This window comes from Podospora anserina, chromosome 1 (genome assembly GCF_000226545.1).
Source record: "Podospora anserina S mat+ genomic DNA chromosome 1, supercontig 1".
NCBI lineage: Eukaryota > Fungi > Ascomycota > Sordariomycetes > Sordariales > Podosporaceae > Podospora > Podospora anserina.
In genome coordinates, this window is record NW_001914859.1 from 2,498,289 (window position 1) to 2,510,577 (window position 12,289).

Here is a 12,289-nt window from a genome sequence, read left to right on the forward strand (position 1 = left end):
CGGAGAGAGGTTAGTTATTGTTTGGGTAGAGGTATGTGAGGGTATCATGGGGAGAGGAGCATACCATCTTGGCTGTTGTGGAGGGGTGCAGCTGGGAAGCGGGTGTGGATGGTGATGGCTTCGATGCAACGGGAGCTCTGGGTGGGGAGGTTCAAGTGTGTTTGTTGGACAGTATCGCTATCGGATGAATGTCGTTTCGAACCTCAGGAGGTAGAGCGGTCTGAATCGCGTGTTGTGGTGTTGTCGACCTGTCGTCGTTGGAGCTCTCGTGCAATCAATGACAGCCTTGGAGGTTCAAGAGGTCGGGTTGGAAGCTCTCCAAGCTGACAAGGAGGCTGCGCTGGAGTTGACGTGCAAGGCAACACGCAGCTGGCGCGGCGAGTCGGCGAGCGGGCTGGCAGGGGTGGTCCCTGGCCAAGGTGTAACATAAAAGGCGGTGACAGACGGCGGTAAACGGCTGAAGCCTGCGAAAACGCAAGCTCCCCCTCCAGCTGTGCCCCGTGCGCGCTGTAATTGCCCCTCTGGAGAGCTTCCAGTTCAGTGGGTGATGGAAGCTCCAGGAACCACCCCACTTGATTATTACAACTGTTGTCTAGACAGCCAAGTTACGTGTTATAGCACTGCCTGGTGAATCGAAGACAAGACAAACAAGGTCGACTATCATATCTTTGGTCTTTGCTGTGCTGTATTCGGGCTCGTTGACTATTTGACAATTCACTTGATACTCTACTGTACCTCTCAAGGCGCCTTGCCTATCGATACCCCGCTACATTGACAGAATGTCAGCCGCTCACGTCGAGGTCATCTCGACAGACCTCCGCCGAGCCAAGGTCAAGGTCAACCCGGGAACATACCTGGTTGATGTCCTCAATGAAGCTTGCAAGAAGCTGAATGTCAACCCTGACAAGTATGATGTCAAGTGAGTTGATCCTTGTGTGTTAATCTCCAATACATCTCATCATCAGCTTACACGTATCACAGGCACAAACAAAAGATTGTCGATCTCACATCTCCCTTCCGCACATCAGGGCTGGTTTCCGGTGCGAAGCTGGAGCTTGTTCAAAAGTCAAAGAGTGCATCCGTTGTGTCGATAGCTCTCGATGTCGATGGGAAACGTTTCACAAAGAAGCTGCCCAACGACTTCACATTATGGCAAACGTTGCGCCAGTTTGAGAGCTCAGAGAGTGGGCTCAACCTTACGGGCAGAGCCACTCCAAAAAAAGACACCCAGAACGGCGGTCAGCTTTATCACGAGGCCCCCATTGTCAACATCATGGGGAGAGAGTACTCTGCTTTGGAAGATCTCAACAAGACCTTGTCACAATGTGGCATCAACTCTGGCAGCATGGTCCTTCGCCTGAGTTTCAAACTCACGGAAAAGACCTTGTTCGAGGCCATGTCCGATATCGGCCAGTTCTTGAAGGATGTCGAGCCAGATCAGCCAAAGGAAGAGGAGTCAAAACCAGCGCCGGTCCAACAGGAGCCCAAGGTGGAGAGCAGTACTACTGATGTTGTAGAGGAACCAAAGGTGGAAGGCAACATAGAATCAAGCATTTCACCAACCGAGACAACCACCCCAGCAGTCACAGAGCAAGAAGAGACGAAGCCTTCTGCGGATCTCATGGATGTCGATGAAACCCAGCCTCAGCCTACATCACCACCCTCCGAACCTGTTGACCGCTTCCTCCCCACCTCCGTCTTCGTCGCCCCCACCTCCACCACCCCAGCAGCAGTCAACATCCAAGAAGACGACTCAGCTTACGAACCAACCATTGCCCATGCCCAGCTCCGCCAGCAACAGCTCCTCCAAAAGGCCCAAAACACCCGCCTCAAATCCGACGCCGAGCTCGCCGCAATCAAGGCAGAAGAAGCTGCCAAACTTGCCAAGGTTACCAGAGTTGAAATCAAAGTCCGATTCCCTGACCAAACCTCCGCCACGTGGGTGGCTACCCCTGAGGAGACCGGAGGCTGGTTATATCAAGCCATCCGGGCGACGATGGCGCACCCAGATCAGCCTTTCAAGCTTATCATCCCCGGCCCGAGGACACACGTGGAAGATGGGAACAAGAAGTTGATTGCGGGGTATAAGCTCAAGGGGCCACAGATGTTTAATCTTGTTTGGGAGGATGGTGCCTCTGGGGAGGCGAGGAAGGGCGGGTTTTTGAAGGAGAGCGTAGCTTCTAGGGCGAGGGACATTGTGATTCCTGAGGTGCCAGAGGGTGGGGTTGTCGGGGGTGGTAGTGAGGCTGGGCCGTCGGGGTCTTCGTCGGCTCAGGGGGCGGGGTCAGAGAAGCCGAAGAGGGAGATTGACCCTGAGGCGCTCAAGAAGAAGATGGGGAAGTTTTTCAAGTTTGGGAAGAAGTGAGTTGCTTGATAAATTATGTGGGAGAGGAGGAAAGTGGTTGTTGTGTCTGCATTAATCAGGGCGTTTGCTGTATCGAGGATAGGATTCACTATGGGATATGCCCGGCCTTGGGTCTTTGGTAGATATATGCTTTCCCAACTAGACAATGAAGCTCAATCAATGGATGCAGTCTTTGAAAGTAGGGTAAGTACAGATAAATACCAGCAATGTCTTTTGATTGTCAAGGAGACAAGGGCGTCCCTTCAGTTGCCTAGACTAGTAACCGTCAGGCCACTGCTGAATCCAAGTTGCCACAGACTCCTAATTCTCAAAGATAAAATACCAGTCTTAATGACCAGCCCTCCTCGACTCAGCAATAACCCTCTGCAACTCATCAACCTTTGCCTTGGCCCTGCCGTAAGTGCCCAGCTTGCGCTTGGAGTACTTCCTTGCGCGCTTGTCCTTGCCGTTGCGGAGTAGTTCAATGACACGACGCTCGTAAGGGGCGAGGCTGTTGGAAGCAAGCATGGTCAGCAGCCAAAGCAGTCGTTATCTTGGATGGAGGGTTGTTATCGCCAGCTAGTAGATCCACAACGGGCCGTTATGGGGCCAGGACAGGGTTCCTCGGAATTCGAGATTATGAATTTGGGTTGGCTGGTGGGGGTGGTGGGTGAGGGGGGGAAGAAACACACCCGGCGACTTCCTTGACGATGCTGCGGACAAAGTTGGTGCGCTTGCTCTGGGCACCCTTGCGGCGGGAGGGGCGGGGTTTGGAGATGATGGGGATTGTTTTCTGGGGTTAATTAGTTGATGTTGTGGTGGGTTTTTATTACAGGAAAGAAGCCATCATGGGAAAGAGAAGGGTGGAGAGGTATAGAGATCATACAACCAGACATAGGATACAGATTCGAGGAAATGAAATTTAGCGTCGATCTTCTTTCTTCAACATAAATTTTTCTTTTCTGATTGGAATAATAGAAAGAAAAAACCATAATCTTGAATTAGAAAGAGAGGGGTCATACAGTGCCCTTGTTAACACCCTTTGCCAACCCCGTCTTCTCAGTCTCCTGCTTCTTGGTAGGAGCCATGTTTCTGATAACGCAAAAGATACGGTTTTTATCACCGGCGCCGAAGGGTTCGTCCGTTCGCTTTGGCTCGTTCGGGTTGCTGACGATGGCTGACAGGTGGAGTTGCGGACGGGAAGGCGAAGCCAAGTGGAGAATGTTTGTGCGGGTGCGCTGGCGGTTTGTGGGTCAGGGCTAACGTTTTGGTGCAATTCTGGATTTCAGTTGCAGGGGCATGATTGTGGGGGTGGCTTGTGGCTGGCTTGGCGGGAGGATGTGGCGTTGGTTTATGAGACGACTTCCATTTTGACGACCACCATGATAGGGCTACTATGGTTATTGCGATATTGCGGGTGGACATGGGATGAGCTTGCGATTTCCTTGGTTTTGTGTGCTTGGTTCTTTGAGTTGTTCATCGAGATTCGTTTTTTTCGGAGTAGAGGAAAATCAGACCCTGGGTCATCCCTCTGTCCAACGGTTCCCCTGTTGAAGGCCCTGGAGTGCCTCCCTACCTAATTCCTGGGAATTCCTGCCAGGAACCGAACACGACCTGCGCCTGCTATCGAGACCTGTCCTACCGGAGAAGCAGGATGGGACCACAGTCACAGCACAAAGCCTTTGGACGACAATATATCACCAACGGAGTATCAATCTTGTACGCCTGCCACTTGCACCGCTGCCCTCGGCACCCATGGTCAATCGTACTCGGGTATCTGTATCTTTTATTCTCCCCGAACCTGGGATCACCATTCACCGTCAACCGGCTGGCTTGTCAAAGTGTCATAGGGGACCATTGCAATGAATTGGTGCTTCTTGCTGGGTCTCCGACGGCTCCTACCTGATCTATCAGGGTGGGCAGGCGGTTGTGAGTTCAACTTTGTAGCTTGTGAAACAGACCTAAATACATGTGTACCGGTTAATAGTACTGTTCCTCTACTCAAAAGGTTTCTCCTGAGCTAGGTTTGAGCTGGTAGTTCCTCTCACAGAGAACCAGCGGTTTGTCACACAGAATGCTTCAAAGATCTTTCGTTGACCACATCCATTTGCTGTGTCACAGCTGGGAACACGAGTAGGATTGTTACTCTGACTTATATGCTTGAACCGACCACAGCCGTTGGCATAATGGCAGCAGAACTCAGCGTTGAGTAACGTTGAACAGAAAAGTCGGGAAAAGAGGCCAAGTACATTCGGTGTGGATTCAACGGTCCGATCTTTTCTCTTCTTGAGTCCAGTAAACGACAGAATATACGAAATTACAAGACATAGGGATGGCCGGGGGGACCAAACAGGTAGCATAATGATATCATGGCAGTCCACTTACATGTACCGGCATAATCAAACACTTTACCGACACCGGGAGAAAAGAGCGGACTCGGCTTGAAACGAAACATCGCGGAGGTGGAACATTGTGAACCAACCATAGCCTGTACCTGCTGAAAATTCCAGAATAGGCACTCGGCAAGGAAGATGGTTGGCTCAGCAGGTAGAGTGACGCTGGGAATCCGCTCCTCGAGAATCCGCCGGTTTTCCCGCAGTCGTGTGTGTGAGGCGAGAGGGCGGAGAATGGAGGCTTTCCATGGTTTCAACTGATATTTTCATCTCACTCGGCTGGTTGCAGTAGGTACAGGATCTGCATGTCTGGTGCTCCAGCATCCACAGTGTTGGCATCCAGTTGTAGATCAGATTTGAAGGATTGGCAGGTGGCAAGCGGCATATCCAGGCTCTCCGAGAAATCGATCTGCAGGTACGGCTGGTATTCATCGGCCGTGCCCGTTGAGGGAGGCTCTTTCTTAAATACTCAGGGCACTGATGGACCTGCCAATACAGGATTCCAATTCCTCAAGTCTTCAGTTCTTCTCAAAACTTCTTCCCTTGACCGGATCATCAGCAACCTTTTCTTTTTTTCAGAGCAGCCCGGTTGCTGCCACTTTTTATTAGACTTACTTTCTGTCAGCATCTATACCAAACACTCTTTTACAGCCGAACCTTTTCGACTACTTCTTCTAGAACATGATCCTGCCCGCCTTCTCTACCGCCCTAGTGGCGGGCCTCCTCCCACTCGCTGCGGCCCTCGCTGCATTCTCGGCAATGACAGACTACACCATCCCTCCAGCTGTGATTAAAACGCTGATGGAATCCGATAAAGAATGCGTCATGCCTTGGGGGTTCAACATCACCAACTTCATGATCTTCACCCCCGCCCCCGGCAACAATCACTCCCAACTCATTAGCTTTGACTTTTTCGACGACCCCACCAAAATCGCGACATCCTGCGCCTTCAATGAAAGTTCGGTCAATGTCGCTCCTTTCGATTTCACCCCTCGCTATCCATGTGATGACTGGCGGGTAACCTTTATGTGGAACAACGCAACACAAGGCCTGGAGATGATTGAAAGGGCCTGCCCAGATGTCTTGTAGGTTGATTATTAAAATGGCTGCTCCATTACGCGCTAACCAGTTATACAGAACAACTTCTATGGAGGCTTCCGGGTCGATATGGGTAAATGGAACCTTGAGCTGCCTCGAGGATGATGCGAACGGTGCGTATGGTCCTGGACTCGATTGCATCTCATTTCGAAAGTATGAGGCAAAGTACTACAGCCTTCAGCCCACACCGTGGTAGAGACACGTCGATGACACGTGGGAGCCCAGTAAGGGGATCCCAGGAGGGGGAATCAAGTGAAAGAAGGCATGAGGGGGGATATCAGCGGTCGTCACTGACACTGTGTGGACGTTTGAAACCCTGGCTACCTAATGGGTGTAGTTTGGTCCAGCTACTTGGTCTAGTTGGGCAGGATGGATGCGGGATTCAGGGAAGGATAATCAGTAGCACTGACAGTGGTTTCGATGGCACACTATTGAGCATACATCGAGGTTAGGTAATGGAGTATTAGTATTAGTAAGGCGGGAAGCAAAGAACAAAGAAGGTTCGTTCGTTCGTTCTGCATATTGGTGCACTCTGCAGGTTCGAAACATGCTTAATTGGTGAATAATGCGGGGTGTTACCACTACTGTGGCACTAACCCCTGTTCCCCCATAAAGTGCCCTGGCGGCACAGCAAGGTGCCCAAAATTATCACCAACCTCCTCTCTGAAACATGAACCTTTGAGAACCATTGCGTCATACCTCACACACGGCGATGGCTGTACGAGACGATATTCAGTCGATATATTTTTGTTGAAATCAAACAGTCAGCTATGAATTGTCTTTTGACGGTCCGTTTGGTTTCATCAGGCTGAATCCGTCCCTGCCGCAGTCCCTGGCGCCGTGCATTTCAATTGGCAAGTGATCTGGTCACGAGGTCGGATGTAGTCAAGGCCAACAGCCATCCTCCTCCTAACTGCCTTATGGTCTTTTACTCCCCGGGTCTCTCTTGTTCCTTAAACTCATTGGGTCATTTTCCCCCTTCACTTTTACTTAACCTCAGCATCCCTTTTACGGCCTGATTCAACATTAGCCAGCCCTCACGATCATCATCAGCAACAATGAAGCCATTAATATCGCCACTCCTCGGCCTCCTCTACACCACAACCGCCGCCCAAGCAAACCCGATATCATCACCCAAAGCCTCTAAAAAAAACGGCATATCCCCCCAATTATTCTCTTCCCTCGAACGGCTATCCCGCCTGGTAGACATCTCGTACTGCGTCGGCACCCCAGGTACAGGGGGTCTCTCCCCGCCGTTCAGCTGTTCAAGCCGGTGCGGTGATGTCGACATAAGCGGGAGGCTGGAGCTGATCAGGAGCTGGAACACGGGGTTTTTGAGCATGGAGGATAGCTGTGGGTTTGTGGCTTTTGACCATCCTGGGGTGCAGCAGGACAGAAAAGAGGGCAAGATTGTGGTTGCGTTTCGGGGGACGTATTCGCTGGCTAATACGATTGTTGATTTGAGTACTGTTCCGCAAGAGTATGTGCCTTATCCTGCTGACCCGGATGGGGATGGGGGGGACGAGAAGGGGAAAGGGCCGAGGTGTAATAATTGTACGGTTCATATGGGGTTTATGGCTAGTTGGAAGGCGGCGAGGGAGATTGTCGTGCCTGCGGTGGAAAAGGCGCGGAAGAGGTACCCTGGGTATGGGGTGGAATTGGTGGGACATAGTCTTGGGGGTGCGGTGGCGATGTTGGCTGGATTGGAGATGAGGGCTGGGAGGGGGTGGGAAGGGGTTAGGGTGGCGACGTTTGGGGAGCCGATGGTGGGGAATAAGGGGTTGGTGGAGTTTGTTGATGAGGTTTTTGGGTTGAAGGGGGATGTTGGGGGGGGTGGGGAGGATAAGGCGTATAGGAGGGTGACGCATAAGGGGGATCCGGTTCCGTTGTTGCCGTTGAGGGAGTGGGGGTTTAGGAGTCATGCTGGGGAGATCTTCATCACGAAGGGGGATTTGCCGCCTGGGCCGAAGGATCTGAGGTTGTGCGAGGGGGATAGGGATAAAGATTGTTTGAATGGGGAGGATGGGGATGACGAGGAGGGGGAAGAGAGTGATAAGGGGTGGTTTAGGGAGATGGTGAACGAGTTGGGCGGGAAGGAGGAGGGTGAGATGTGGGAGACGGAGACGGGGTGGCCGACGAGGTTTAAGTTATGGCAGTTGTTGTTTGCGCATAGGGATTACTTTTGGAGGCTTGGGTTATGTGTCCCTGGTGGTGATCCTATCGATTGGGGGAGAGGGAGGTATAACCTTACGGAGAGTGATGATGAGATGCGGGATCTGTGAGATGAATTCAAAACACTGGGAGCGAACTGGAGGCAGCCTGCGTTTGACTTGTTTGGCGTTTTGTCGGTTTGGCTAGAAGCATATTGGTATGGTTCGGAGTTATGATCAAGGAAAACACGAATGGCTTCGGGAGGCTCATGAAAGCGTACTTCTGCTAGTTATGATATCAACATATGATAATGTTTCTTGCTTCATAAGCTCGCTACACAGATCTCTATCTATCTTTGCGACTCATGTAGTCATCAAACCCGATGACGGTTTCTTGTTCGTGACACACATTCAGGGGCACAGTTGACTTTTTTAATTCATTTATCACACCCCGGACATAAATCTTGGTGCTGCTCTTAGCTATTTTTAAAGCGTATAATATATCTTTTGAGGCCTATTGGCTATCTTTGGAAGAGTTGTAATTATCTTGTGAGGTGTGGTTTCGCTTTCCTCGAGGTGCCTATCAGCATTCACCATCTACCGAGCAAAACGAAGATGTTGTAACTCCCCAACCCTGGCCAAGAGATTCAACATTGAGACCGCCACATCATGAGGCTGATGCCTTAGGTTAATCAGACTTCCTCTTTCTCGCCAAGAGTTCGCAGGAGAGCTGATCAAGTAGCTTCAGTGGATATGTGATGTCCATCCTCATTTGATTCACAGATTTCCGCGAACATTTTGGTGGTTTTCCCTCTACTAACCAGTCGCGTGACTGGTCATCACCACTGTAACCGGACCTAAACCCTCTCACCAGTGATTGGCCAGGCTGACGAACAAGCTCATAGGCGGATGCCGCTGTCACTTGTCACGGTTGAAAGTGCGCTGTTGTTGCCTCGACAAAACGCCAAACAGGCAAAATATAAACATCAGCATGAGCATTTAATAAACTCGGAACCGCGACTGCCTTGTTCTGTTGTGGCTTAGGTCCGTCGTGGTGGTCGTCCAAGGCTGTGTGCATACATCTCATCCCGCATCGAAGCATCTCTTGCTCACTGGATTGGATGAAATTGAAGGGATTGGATGATGCACTGGCCGCATGCTATGAGTGGCCTAAGAAGGGGGCACGGGGGGAAGCCTTGCAGTGTGTGATGTGGTTCTTCTAGCCGCTTCCATGATTTACCCTGTGGGTTGGGCTCGTGGGTGAGTTGTTCGTTGAGCCCCACACATGGGATGCTCTTGATAACTTTGATTTGACCAACCACCGACATGAGCTTTTAGGAGAATGGGAGCCTCATGAATAGTGGAAGCTGCCTGTGATGGTGAGGGGAGGCAGCATCTCGTTCTGTGTGACCACACCTTCTTTGAACCCCTCACCTCCCACGTTGCCCGCCAGCGCTTGAACCAAAGAAGGCAGAGGAAGGCTTTGCCTCGTGACTGCCGGCGGCTCAAAGAGGAATGGACGGCTGAGCCAAACTCTGGTTTTCGGCACGGGGACTGGGTGCCACGAGGACGCGCGCGGGCGGTGGGCAGTGATAAGGAAATAAAACGCTTGCTGCCATCGAATGGAGGGGCTCTGAGTCAAGGAGTTTTGCGCGTATGTAGGTCCCTTTGGTTGCGTGACGTCCTGCGGCTTGCCCCTCACCAACATGCCATCTCTGCCTGCGTCTCAACCTTCGATGATAGGGACAAGATGTAGAGCCATCGGGTTGACGATGGTGATGCATGGACGGCGGGAGGCTGCCGGAGCTGCCCAGTTACCGGGGCCGCCTGTATTAGTGTAGATCCAAGACATTCCCTGGGAGCTGTGATTGTCTGATCCAGAGAAAAAGGAATTCAGGCGGCCATAAGGTGGGGAACGATGACTCCATTGAGATGAATGGCGATTTCATGACCAACCTACCTAAAGACCAGGTGACGGCTGCCATCTCAAGCTTTATAGGGAGAATTCAAGACCTCGGATGTTTCGATTTATATTCCGACGTCCAAGTGCCGAAGCTGGCGGATCAAAGAAGGTCGAGAAGGTCTGTCTCCAAGGTGAAAGCACTGGCAGTGGCAGCCGTCAACAAACGACGAGACGTGATCCAGATAGTGGGGTCGGGAGGCCTTGGGCGAGGGTTGCTTGTGCTTGTCTCTGTTAGGGTGGGACTCCCAATTCCGTGGGAAATAAGGTGGTATCGTAGGTCACGTGTAAACACTCTGCAGGCGGTTTCATTCGACCGCTGCCCCCGAAAAAAAACAGGGCCCCCCAGGCTGCGCTTCGTTAGCCCCAAGAGAGGGGGAGACCGATTTGACCTCCCCCGAAAGTCCCTTTGGCTCCAGCACTTGAACCTGCTTCCGACCTCACCACTTCGCAAAAACACCAAAACAAATCTCCATCTACCAGCGACTTTTCCACGCGACCCTCCTGCTCTTACCTTCTCCTTTCGGAATCCTCCACTACTCGAGAGACTTGCGCACTCAACATCACACATAACAAAAATGGCGACCGAGGTACGTTGGACCCTTGACCCACGACGCCCACCGTTTGAAGCCCGCCAATTCCCCCTCCCGAACCCCCGGCCTCGAGCCGTGTCGTGATAGGCCCTCTCCTGGCCTTCTGGCATCCCCTCTCCTATCTACTAGAATCTTACTAACTTTCTGTTCTCAATATGTAGCGTGAAAGGTTCGTCTGCTTCAGTGCTGGAGCTGTGGCCGCCACAGCTTCAACCCCGCCGTTGCCTGCAGCGAGAACTAACCGAGTGTAAAAATTGTAGCAAGACCTTCCTCGCCCGCCTCTGCGAGCAGGCCGAGCGTTATGATGAGATGGTTGGCTACATGAAAGAGGTCGCCAAGCTCGGTGGTGAGCTTACCGTTGATGAGCGCAACCTCCTCTCCGTCGCCTACAAGAACGTCGTTGGCACCCGCCCCCCCCAGTGGCGCATCATCTCCTCGATCGAGCAGAAGGAGGAGTCCAAGGGCTCTGACAAGCATGTCCCTACCATTCGCGAGTACCGTTCCAAGATTGAGAGCGAGCTCGAAAAGGTCTGCCAGGACGTTCTTGATGTCCTCGATGAGGCTCTTATCCCCAACGCTGCCTCTGGCGAGTCTAAGGTATTCTACCACAAGATGTACGTTGTATTCTGCGCTGGCATGAACGTCACCTCTTTTTTGGACTTGGATGACTGACTGACTTGATTTATAGGAAGGGTGACTACCACCGTTATCTTGCCGAGTTCGCTCCGGTGAGAAGCGCAAGGGTGCTGCCACCTCTGCGCACGAGGCCTACAAGGTACGATTAGTTGTTTTTGGTTTTGCAAATGCTACTCGATAGTTGCTAACGTGCCGTTTTTTTCGTGTTTTTGTAGAGCGCCACCGATGTCGCTCAGACCGAGTTGACCCCCACCCACCCCATCCGCCTGGGTCTGGCTCTCAACTTCTCCGTTTTCTACTACGAGATCCTCAACTCCCCCGACCGTGCTTGCCACCTCGCCAAGCAGGCTTTTGATGATGCTATTGCCGAGCTCGATTCCCTCTCTGAGGAGTCTTACCGCGACAGCACCCTTATCATGCAGCTTCTCAGGGATAACCTTACCCTCTGGACCTCGTCCGATAACGGCGAGCCTGAGGCTACCGAGGTTCCCAAGGAGGAGAAGACCGAGGAGAAGCCCGCTGAGGAGAAGGCTTCTGAGCCCGCACCTGAGAACTAAGCGGCTCGTCCATGACGGGATCGTCGAAACATTCCGAGAAGGGTCTCTCGGGACCCCACACCTCGTTTTGGTTGCTTGATAAGCTGTAATTGGGGGCGATGTGGGTCAATATCAGACCTTTAGTTGCCGGAGACTGGACTACATCGTCTGGCCGTGCCGGTTGGGCGGGTGCAGTGCTATGCGGTAGCAATAGCACTAGCGGTTCATGCAAGGGCGAGACTGCGCAAGGGAGTTGGTTGATGTTAGGGGGAAACTGAAAATGCAGGGCATGGTGCTTTCTCGTTTTATTACCTCTGTTTTTGTTTTGAGTCTCCTTTTTACAACTTTGCTTGCTTCCCTTGGTTCGGAGTTGTGTCGGTTCAAATCTCCAGTTTTCTGACGAGGGGAGGAGGAAAGGCCAAGCCACCCATCGAAGTCGCTCGCCATTCCATCTGGCGAGGAAATGAAATCCATTTAAGCCAAATACCTCTTTTAGTGTCACATGTCCCATTCTACGAGCTTTGATGTATCTCCTATCAAAAATTGCCTCTGTCGGCTTCGGGTAGTGATAAACCCTTC

At 51.9% G+C, this 12,289-nt stretch overlaps 6 protein-coding genes across 6 annotated transcripts; 4 read left to right on the forward strand and 2 right to left on the reverse strand.

Annotated features, from left to right (window-relative positions):
- Window positions 1–779: 779 nt before the first annotated feature.
- Window positions 780–2,365, forward strand: PODANS_1_7050 (uncharacterized protein; the record flags this gene model as incomplete). Its single annotated transcript, XM_001912890.1, has 2 exons — window positions 780–919; window positions 982–2,365. The coding sequence occupies 2 exons, from the start codon at window positions 780–782 to the stop codon at window positions 2,363–2,365; spliced, it is 1,524 nt and encodes a 507-aa protein (XP_001912925.1).
- A 327-nt stretch (window positions 2,366–2,692) lies between these two features.
- Window positions 2,693–3,432, reverse strand: PODANS_1_7060 (uncharacterized protein; the record flags this gene model as incomplete). The annotated part of the gene is made up of 3 exons (XM_001912891.1): window positions 2,693–2,855; window positions 3,037–3,137; window positions 3,367–3,432. The coding sequence occupies 3 exons, from the start codon at window positions 3,430–3,432 to the stop codon at window positions 2,693–2,695; spliced, it is 330 nt and encodes a 109-aa protein (XP_001912926.1).
- Window positions 3,433–4,341: 909 nt separating this feature from the next.
- On the reverse strand, window positions 4,342–4,704 carry PODANS_1_7070 (uncharacterized protein; the record flags this gene model as incomplete). Its single annotated transcript, XM_001912892.1, has 1 exon — window positions 4,342–4,704. The coding sequence occupies one exon, from the start codon at window positions 4,702–4,704 to the stop codon at window positions 4,342–4,344; it is 363 nt and encodes a 120-aa protein (XP_001912927.1).
- Window positions 4,705–5,418: 714 nt separating this feature from the next.
- PODANS_1_7080 (uncharacterized protein) lies at window positions 5,419–6,031 on the forward strand (the record flags this gene model as incomplete). Its single annotated transcript, XM_001912893.1, has 2 exons — window positions 5,419–5,822; window positions 5,875–6,031. The coding sequence occupies 2 exons, from the start codon at window positions 5,419–5,421 to the stop codon at window positions 6,029–6,031; spliced, it is 561 nt and encodes a 186-aa protein (XP_001912928.1).
- Window positions 6,032–6,893: 862 nt separating this feature from the next.
- Window positions 6,894–8,117, forward strand: PODANS_1_7090 (uncharacterized protein; the record flags this gene model as incomplete). Its single annotated transcript, XM_001912894.1, has 1 exon — window positions 6,894–8,117. One exon carries the CDS (start codon window positions 6,894–6,896, stop codon window positions 8,115–8,117), a length of 1,224 nt encoding a protein of 407 aa, XP_001912929.1.
- A 2,730-nt stretch (window positions 8,118–10,847) lies between these two features.
- Window positions 10,848–11,731, forward strand: PODANS_1_7100 (uncharacterized protein; the record flags this gene model as incomplete). Its single annotated transcript, XM_001912895.1, has 3 exons — window positions 10,848–11,152; window positions 11,227–11,313; window positions 11,392–11,731. The coding sequence occupies 3 exons, from the start codon at window positions 10,848–10,850 to the stop codon at window positions 11,729–11,731; spliced, it is 732 nt and encodes a 243-aa protein (XP_001912930.1).
- Between the last annotated feature and the right edge of the window lie 558 nt (window positions 11,732–12,289).